Consider the following 10,976-nt stretch of genomic DNA (forward strand, 5'->3'; position numbering starts at 1 on the left):
ATGACCCTCACAAACTTCTCAAATATTAATTTTTTAGCTCCAACTTTATTTAATTTTTTCCAAAAATATATGATTGGCCTCCCAAACTTCCTAAATAGTAAATTTTTACCCCTAAATTTACTTTAAGTTTTCAATAGATATAAAGTTGGTCTCCAAAACTCTTCTTATTTCTTGTATAACGCTTCTAAATTGGTTAAATTTTTATATTTACTATTATTTTATCCTCCATTCTCAAAATTCTGGTTCCGTACCTAATTCAATGTGAGTATATATATAGTTATATACTTATATACACTAGAGTGAAGAGAGTAAAAAAGGAACCGACAAGCATAATCAAATAATATCCTTTTCTTTTTCTTTACCAATAATCTCTTCCAATATATAGTCTTGCTTATGTGTCTCCTTCTCTTCCATTTGCAAAAAGCTAGCAGGACCCCAAATACCAAAAGCAGTTTAACTTCTTTTTCTGCCTTAGGGGTTAGGGCACATCATGTACGGACCTTTCTTCATTTTTTTAAGCTCCTATTTTTTCTGTCTCCCCCTTTTTCTTTCTTTTTTACCCCTATATTTAAATTGCTTATAATCACACTCTAAATTCTAAACTAATTAATACAAAAAGTTCTCTGTTACACATTGGACATGCTGCATACATGTCTTAGACTACATGAGGCATGCGTACTGCATAAGGGCAAAGCATGCGCACCACTTGGTTGAAACACTTTCTCAGTGTTCAATTTAATCACCTAAAAACTATGTATATGATTTTATATGAGATTTTATCTAACTTATCAATGCCGAAGTTTTCTATTCGGATATTCAAATTCGTACCAAGCTTGATCTTATATAGACTCTAACTTTGCATTTTTAACTGCCATGAAATCCTAGATACCTATCTGTTATATTCTCTCTTTCCTTTTAGCCAGAAATGATTCTGCACAATAATTTCACGTCTTCAACCTCTCCCCCCATCTCTGATGTGATGGACTCAAATCTGCCACACACAAAAAGTGATGAATTTGTATGGATAAACATAAATTCTTCTAAATCAATTTCCTTGATGCTCCTTAGATAATATTATATATGAATTATCATGTATACCACATGCAATAACTACTAACATAAATATATTCTTTTCTATGCATTGATAGATTTGTATCCTGTATAAAAGAAAAACAAACCGCCCAAGCCCACAATATACGAGGCATCTATAATAAAATCAGGAACGTTCAGAATATTCATCAATATTTTAATAAAAGTTGCCCACATGCAAATTACAAGGCATAGAACCACTTCCTTATTCGACTTAATCTTTGGCAGATTCCGCAAATTGAACATAGAAGTCAGACATTTAATTAATTTATTTTTTCTGTCAAGAACTTTATATCTTCATTGACACCTGCCTGCCTATAAAGTGCTCGGTGTCTAAAAGAGATCAAAACGTGCAATTAGTTATCTAAAAAAAAGTCATACATTTAAAAAAATTTCTGGCCTTTTTTTGTCAAATATAAAGCATAATTTTATGATAATTAAATTAGGAAAAAAAAAAAAAAAAACATCCGCCTAAACCTATTTAGTAATGTAACACTTTTTTGGAATTCAAGTTTATCAAACTCAAGTTCTAAGTGAAATTCAAGTTCCAAACATTATGATAATCTGATTAAAAATAATGCTTGGAACTCGAGTTTCAAAAAGTACTACATAACTAAATAAGTTTGGCAAGATGTTTTTTTTTCTAATTTTTTCCTAAAAGTGTCAGATATTTTTTCCTAATAGACTTTTGTTTTTAATTTCATTTTGAGTCCGGTTAATGTGTAACCTTAAAGCACACGTTAATTATTCATTTTAGGAAATTTTTTATAAAAAATTGAAAAAACTATCAAAAAAGTTAGCAACGTTTTCATTTTTCCATAAAAACATATTCTAAATTGTTTACTAACATATGCTCTAAGATCATGTTGGGTTACATGTATTAAAAAAGTCTTATATTGAATAATAAAAAGAAAAATGAATAGTTAATATAACATGATTGAGTATATACCCATTGAATTTAAGCCTTTTGAAGTAGAGTGTATGTTAATTATTCAAGAAAGCTCTAAAAAATGAGGCATAAATTAGTAAAACCCTCTCATTTTTTATATTAGACAAAATTTGATGGGTCTTAATATTTTTATATGTATTTAGGTAATATATATATAGGGGGTAAAACAAAGGAAAGAAGGGTCCAAGAGGGGAAGTGTGGGTAAAATAAAAAAAATGCGCATGAAGGTCACGTCAAAAAGAGGAACAAAGGTTGGTGATGGCCACGTTCAATATCCTTTTGTTTTGATCTAGTAGGGCCGACAACAAGGACGGAAGCAGCCGTCTATCTATTAACCAACAACTCCCTTCTGATAAAGCCTGTGCTTCCTGTCTCTCCTCCAAACCCTTTTATTTTATCTTCTTATTAATCTCTTCCCCCACTTAATTAATGATTGAAAAGCTAGGTACTCAACAGGAAACAAATTAATGACCATTCATGCTTGTGTTGTTGACTTGTTGTGTTGTCCATTACATGTCTCAACTTTTATCTCTGTTTAGAGGAAAACAAAATGTTGTTGTTTTAATGGTTAAAATAATGGTTAAATCATCATTAAATTTATCTTCATTTTTTGGGTACTCTTTAGGTGTATGTGATAACTCTTTAGGTGTATGTGATAGTTTATAGTATTCATTAATCTTAAGTTTGAACTTGATCTTGAAAATTTAATTAATTACATTTTTTAGTAAATAATTAATCGTAGTGGAGCTAGGAAAAAAAAAGACTTACATAAGTTTTTTTTTTTTCCCTCCAAATCTATCTCAAATTTTAAGGGAGTTTCACAGTAACATTTAAAAAATTAAAAAAAAAGGTGAGAAGAACAAATTCATGAGAATCTATTTGTTGCAAGTTTAATTTAACAATTGTTTTAAATACGCATGCTTTAACATAATTTGTACATATATATTAACTTTTGATTTGATTATATTAATTACTTGCATTGACTTACACACAAGAGTCCGAAATTGAGACCATACCATTGCAATCCAAAGAAGATTTGACACGTACATATTATGACAAAATGTGTCCCTATACTTTAATTTCCTTAATTTAACAATTTGATCTAAAATGCATATGATCCCCCATCTTTAATTTATTGTTTCTTATTTCACTTCTTGAGATTATAAAAGCAGTCTAAAGATCTCTCTCTCTCTCTCTCTCTCTCCCTTTCTTTTTCGCTTGCTTGCATGCGCTGACGACTGCAACAGACCCACTTTTTTTTATATTTACAAAACTAACCAGCAAGTGGAAAATAATATTGGACCTCCTAAGTTGGACTGTAATTCTTTCAAACTCACCTCTATAAATACCAACCCTTCCTTCCATATCATTCCTCAGATCTCACTCACTCACTCATTCACTTACTTTCTTTTATCAAATTCTTAGCATTATTTCTTGTGTTACCAATTCACCAAAGCCTCTTATTAGTTTCTTTGATACAAACCAAAAAAAAAAAAAAATGCATTACCAAACTGAGTCATGGGGTTCTTACATGCCAACAAGGGGTAGCGGTGGCGACCCACTAGAGCGCATAGAAAGGCTTGCCTCAGAGAACGCGGTGGTCATCTTCAGCATGAGCACATGTTGCATGTGCCATGCCATAAAGAGACTCTTCTGTGGCATGGGGGTGAACCCAACTGTTCACGAGTTGGATGAGGACCCTAGAGGCAAAGACATGGAAAAGGCTCTAATGAGCCTCTTAGGGAGCTCCACTGCTGTACCTGTTGTGTTCATTGGTGGAAAACTTGTTGGTGCAATGGACAGAGTCATGGCCTCTCACATCAATGGAACTTTGGTGCCTCTTCTCAAAGAAGCTGGGGCTCTCTGGCTCTGAATGTTTTTTTCTCTTTCTTTTCGATATTTCAAAGAAAGAGCAAGAGAGAAAAAATGATGACTTTTGATTTACATAGCAAATGAAGGCAGAGGAAGAGAAGTGGTGTTTGTCATATAAGTCTCCTTTATTTTGGACACCAATTAATGACTAATGTGTTAGTTTCTGCTCCTGCTTTGTTTTGGTTTTTATTTTTATTTTATAACTCTTTTTAAGAGTTTGGGTTTGTTGGTTTGCTTTGTGCTTTCACTAATCCGGGTCGCAGGGAGAAATGTAATTGCTTCCTCCTCTGTATAGATAAAGAAAAAGAAGAAAAAAAATGGTTAACTTTTATTTGTTTCTTCTTTATTCTTAGCTAATCTTCTCTCCTGTGTATCATCTTTACTTGTACTTTGAGAGAGAGGTGGGATTTGCTCCAAAATTGTACCTCTTAAATCAAAATCAAACACAATTCTACTCTAATTAACATTTTTTTCTTTCTATAAATATGATTATCTTCATACTTAAGAAATTGGGTTTCTTTTCTTGTTATTAGCTGATCTATACGGGGTTCATTTAACTCGTCCATAGTTGATTAAAGAAAAGAAAGAACCAAGTTTTCCATAGTACTATATAGTTAAACACTTTTAACAGAATATAACAGTTATTAAGGGGACCCCCACAAGATCGGTGTCGTGCATTGAGTTTTGACCCAAACAGGGTGAGATTAATTATTTAAATTAAAACAACCCAAAAATAAAAATAAAAATAAAAATAATACAGATTGGTGTGAAGTTTAATCACGCTTTTGCTTTTACCCATAAAAGCAATTTTTTTACAGCTTTTGTAATCACTTCTGGTTTTGCGCCTGAAAACTCGCCCATCTAAAAGCCTAAAGCCCCCACCACTCTAAAATGAGTGACTCACTACTTATTAAAGTCGACGGTAGGGATGGTACTAGCTGATGGGCCCTACCCAATCAAAGAGGGCCCTACATTTTTGGCGTGGGACACAGTTATCAGAGGACAGAGGACAGAGGAGGAAGGAGGATCATGATTTGACTATGACCATGGTGATGGATGTATTCTGATCTGATCTGTTCTGTTCTGTTCTGTTCTCTGCATATACTTGTTGTTGGTCTTTGAATGTTTGAAGTGTTGTTTGATATTGATGTCCGTACGTAAGGTCCCGCCATTAGATGACGTAGCTGGAGCCCTCATCATGCATCCACGTAAGACAAGGAGATATAGAGAATCATACTACGGCTGGTGGCGTACACGAAATTCTTCATCTAGGAAGTGCCACCTAGGAAGTAGGGATTCGGACAACAGAAAATCATGTATGAATCGGGCATGTATGTTCTTTGTGAGACTGGCATGTACGTAGAGCTCACATGTTAGCTCACAAAGCACATATACACCCAAGTCATATGTCAATCTCATAAAAGATGTATACGCCCAACTCACTAGTTACTTTCCTTACAATACATATTTGTGTACAATATTGGATGAAATGAATAATTTTTAAAAAACTATACACATGTTAGGTCTCACAAAGAGCTCTCTAGATACTTTCCCCATGACAAGTACACATGTACAATATAATGATACAAGCAATTTTTAAAAAACTATAACATAACACGACATAGGGGTGACAATTCGTGTTTGTGTATTGAGTTCGTGTCGTGTCAACTCATGAATCTTTGATTATATGAATCAACACTAACCTGACATGTTTATTAAACGAGTCAAAATTCATCAACCTTAACACGACTCATTTATTAAATAGATCAGTCATGTCAACATGTTTATTAGATTTTATCAAAACGAAAAAAAAAAAAAATTTTATTATTAACCAAATTGATATGAATTATAAAAAACTAAACAAATAAATATTTTTAATATAAAAGTTAGAATTAATGAGTAGCTGCTTCACAAATAATCATTCAAAATTAAAGTATATCTCAATATCACAAATAATCAATTATAATATGTCAAACAAAATAAACAACAACAATTAATAAGTTTATATACCTAGGGTTTGAAAGATATTTTGGTAAAATATTATTCAATTAAACGGGTCAAACGGATTTCATGTGATGGACACTAACTCAACCTGCTTATTAAATGGGTTAGTTGTTTCAACCCGAATATGACACTAACTCATTAAGCCTCAACTCATAACCTGCTAATTTCGTGTCGTGCTATGTTGTGTCGGGTTCGCAGATCATATCCAATTTTACCACTCTCAACACGGTAGATAGGAGATAACTGTACAACATGAGATTATTTTTCTATTTGCTAATTGTTGTGACAATCCAAAAGTTGGTGAGGTTCTACAAAAGTCATAGTCTCATTAGCAGACTAATAATTATATGGTGTTTGATTGATAATTGCACTATAAGTTTGTTGAGGTACAAATTTTCGGGCCCTAATTTTATTAGCCCACTCACAAAAATACCCACATAAGCCCACAAACTATTTTGAGCCCACATAAATATTTCCCACATATTACCCAAATATTCATCATGTTATTGGGCTCCCACAAATATTCTTTATGTAATCCCCACAAATTACCTTGGGCCCAATCACAAAAATTACCCATTATGTCCCACATATTATCCAACTTAGGTTTTCACAAAAATGCTCATCACAATATTAACAAAATTGGGCCACAAAATTATACTTCCTCCACAAAAAAAGCCCAAAGTCATTTAACTTGTGGGCAAAACCCAAAAAGCCCAACAAAACTCTTTACAAAGCCCGTTGCTACACAGCACCTTTACAAAGCTCATTGCTACACGGCACTCTTACTAAGTTTGTTGCTACATGGCAATATTTTTTACAAAATCTCAAACTATTTTACAAAGCCCAAAAACTATTTTGGCACTTCTTTCATAAAACCCAAATACTATTTTGGCACCTACTTACAAAGTCCAATATTACTTTGGCACTTACTTTACAAAGCCCAAATATTATTTTGGCAAATATTTCATAAAGCCCAAATGCTATTTTGACACATATTTACAAAACTCAAATATTATTTTAACACTTGTTTTACATATACTAAATCTCTCACTCATGGGAAATATAAATACTCATCCCCTCAAAAAATACCTCTTTTACAAAATTTATAAAAACCCATGTACATCACTCATGGCAAAACTTTTCATTTTGTAGGAATAACCAAGCCTAAAGAAGCTCAACTACAAAGCCCAGCTGAACCAGCCCAGCTCATACATAAATCCCAGCAACTAAAGCTCACGTGAGCTAACCAATCAAAATTCAGTACAACTTAACAGCTGAAGCCCATTGCCATCAAGTTCCAACTTGTCCAATCAAACCAAAAGAGGACACGTGTCCATCAGGGGTTAAACCCTTCCTTCGCAAGTTGCAATTTCATCATTTCTCATGTGACATAAAGCTGAAAGTGACGTGACAGAAAACTGGGAAGCTTCAGCCAGCTGTCCCTTCTTTCTTATCCAGCCCACTCGATCAAAAATTAAGAGCAGCCATGACCAGGCCATTAAAGCTCCTGAAACAACTTAAAATCAGTTCATTTTCATACTAAAAATGTGTATTCGCTGGTTCATGAACCAAGTACATGAACCTCAAATGGAGAAACTTAGGAAAATGTGGTTTGGAGGGCACCAAGGGGATCCTAGCAGAGTTCCTAGCAAGGGCTCCGAGATTGACACCTGGCTTGGGGTGATACAATCTACCCTAAGGAGCTCTGATTCTAGCAGCAACATAACCAAGATCATTAGTCTAATGCATGCTTTAATCCCATCAGCCAAGGCCAATTAGCATTCAATGCTAAGTTAGAATCCCAGCTATTATTACCCAAAATAGCAAGAACCTCCTAAAAGTTGAGCTTACCACTCTTAGCTAAAATCCTAGGAACGATTCTCTAAGAATTTTCTGAAGATTGAGAAAGATTTAGCAGAGAATATTTGCTAATCACCCCCTAAAACCCAACTATAAATGGAACTCTCCATTAATGCTTCACCAACACACTAAGAAATACACTCATAGAAAAGAACTCTTCCTTAACTCCTCTGTTTAGCCTTCTCTAAACTCCAGCACAGTTTTAAGTCACTAAACTCTTAGCTTCAAGCATAGAAACCAGGTTCTCCAGCTCCTAGCTCAAAAACACACCTCATACTTCCACTTAAAAACACTCAGCTACTCCTAGCAGAAAGTTCCAGCAGCCTTACTATACACTCTCATTCATTACTTATACTAATCACAAATGACTCTCTCTACTCACTGCATATACTATATCCATGAGCATACCTTGGAACCATAATGATCTTGCTGCGCTAGTTGGAATCTCTCCCTCTCTCCCTTCATCTCACACTAAGTTTTTCTCATTATTTGTTATAATGGAACCCATGATATTTACTTATTCATTTACAATTGAAGGTCACAATGTAACTGTTATTATAGAGTTTTTCCCTCATATTACTATATTAAAAGACTCTTCTCTAGAGCTAAACGGATGATGAGTTTGAAAATGCGGATACTTTCCTTAGCCTGTGAAATATCTAACAGCTGGAAGTTTATTCTATTTCGTCTTACTTTACCACTGGGACATTTCACCGCTGGGTTACTTTTCTGCAGAAACACTTTACCGCTTGGCTATTTTTTGCAAAAACATTTTACTACTGGGTCGTTTCTTGCAATATGCTTTCTAATCGCGCTGACGTGTTTGCTGTAGGGATTGTTTATGGGCCATTCTTGTCAGTCTCAATCTAGGCCCAAGGAATAAAATACAATGAGTTCTTTGGATCTTCACCGATCGCCTTTGGGTCGTGCATCGAGCTCGTCGTCGAGTTTCGGTTTAGGCCCCCAACCCAATATAAATCTCGTTTGTCGAAAGGAAAACTTTTTCGCCCCCGACAAATTTATAACACTATCACTCCAATTGTGTCAAAATATTTATGAGAAAAAAAAGGATAATTTATAAATCATTTGAAATTGAGATTTAAATAGAATTCTCAATGATATGGAAGACTACCTCCACTTGGGTTGTATATTTCAAACATACCATCCTAATAAGGGTTGGAATAATTTGTTTATGGCAATTCTGGCATTGGATTTTAGACGGCCCAATGAGTGTGGGCTCACTGGTTAACTCCCATGTGTGCAAAAATTGAGGCATACTCGATGTTTAAGGCTTTGTTGTTTTGGTTAAGTTTATTGATTCTCCAATGCGAATCACTTTTCTTAAAAAGAGGCTAAATAATTGAAACAATATATTCCGGTTGCCATCTGATGATGCATAAAATTGTCGATGAGTTGATCATCCACACGTGCATTAAATGAGGTACCTGAAGAACAAAGAAGATGAAAAACCTATAGAGAGCACTGATGAGGTGCCGACTAAAGACCCTCCGAAGGTTAAGCTAGTGATAGAAGAATCTCCAATAACTCAAAAGTGCAAAAGCTAAGAAATTGCACGTACCTTAAGGAAGAGGAGACCTAGTGTTTATATAGTGGTGTAGAGCTAACTAAGATCCCTTGAATGTAGGGTTTTTCCTTGCAGAAAAGATTTGGAGTTATGACCCCGAGATCTTGAGCTTTTCTTCCCGTATAGGGAAGACACGAGTGTGGATTATGGTCTTTGGGCGTGTAGTGCAAGTTATTTCCATATAGGGATGCATGAGTGGAGAATACGCAAAGGTTTATGGGACCCAGTTACTCAACTGTCGGTATGACCATCTGTCCGTTGGTATCACCATCTGTTCGTCAGTATGAATACAAAGGACAAGGCGTGACCATCCGTCAGGTATATATGCAACCATTCATCGGGCACATATGTGGAGCACTGATTTGCAAAGACTTCAAGGAAGTCAAATGAGGAGTTCATCCTGACGGGTTCGTAGTTGGCAAGTCCCACCAGAAGAGGCATAAACCTTTACGGGTCAGTGGCGGAGTATTCCATCCTGATGGGTCAAAGTGCTCGAAGGACTTTATTGGACGAAAATACCCTTATTAGTGTGCAAGTTGGTTTGTTGATTGGACGAGTATAGTGGGTCATTTGCCAAAAGTGTCTCATCAATTTAGACGATTTAGTGTCTGCATGTTCTGGGCGATGAGTAAGGTACCTAATGACCCTTTGATACGTAATGACCATCAGGGCGGAATGTATCGAGTGGTGTCAGGGAAGGTACCAACAACCCGTTGATATGTGATGACTGTCAAGGTACAATGTGTCGCATGGTGTCAAGGAAGGTACCTAACGACCCTTAGGTCCCTGATGACCCCTGGGTACCTAGTGACTTATTGATACGTGACAACTATCAGGGCAGAGCGTGTTGCGCGGTGTTAGGGAGGATACTTGATGACTGCTGGGTCCTTAACGACCCCTTGGTACCTAACGACTCATTGATACGTGACGACTGTTAGGGTGAAGTGTGTTACGCTGTGTTAGGGAAGGTACTTGATGACCACTGGGTATTAGACGATTCATTAATACATGACGACCTTTAAGGCAGAGTGTGTCACGTGGTGTCAATGAAGGTACCTGATGACCTCTGGGTCCCTAACGACCCCTTAGTACTTGACGATCGTCAGGGTGGAACATGTCACGCAGTGTCAAGGAAGGTACCTGACAACCGTTGACAACCCCTTGGTACCTGATGACCCATTGATACGTGACGACCGTTAGGGCGGAGGGTGTTGCACAGTGTTAGGGAAGATACTTGACAATCGCTGGGTACCTAACAACCCCTTGATACGTGACGACTGTCAGGGCAGAACGTGTCCCGTGGTTAGGGAAGGTACTTGACGACCCCTTGGTACCTGACAGCCCATTGATACATGATGACCATCAGAATGGAACGTGTTGCGTAGCGTCATTAAAGGTACTTGACGACCGCTGGGTACCTGACAACCAATTGATACATGACGAACATCAGGACGAAATGCTTAAGGTGGTGTCAGGAAAGGTACTTGAAGACTGCTGGGTACCTGACGACCCCTTGGTACCTGATGACCTATTGATACATGATGACCGTGAGGGCGAAGTGTGGCGTATGGTGCCACGCTCCCTTTGTGACCGACGATACTTTTGGTGACCAAAAAT

General features: G+C 36.3%; 1 protein-coding gene across 1 annotated transcript; it reads left to right on the forward strand.

Moving 5' to 3' along the window:
• The first annotated feature begins 3,419 nt into the window (after positions 1–3,419).
• Positions 3,420–4,364, forward strand: LOC142621952 (glutaredoxin-C1-like). Its single transcript, XM_075795339.1, has one exon. It carries the CDS (start codon positions 3,537–3,539, stop codon positions 3,909–3,911), a length of 375 nt encoding a protein of 124 aa, XP_075651454.1. The 5' UTR covers positions 3,420–3,536; the 3' UTR covers positions 3,912–4,364.
• Positions 4,365–10,976: the final 6,612 nt, after the last annotated feature.

This window comes from Castanea sativa, chromosome 1 (genome assembly GCF_040712315.1).
Source record: "Castanea sativa cultivar Marrone di Chiusa Pesio chromosome 1, ASM4071231v1".
In the NCBI taxonomy this organism is placed as follows: Eukaryota; Viridiplantae; Streptophyta; class Magnoliopsida; order Fagales; family Fagaceae; genus Castanea; species Castanea sativa.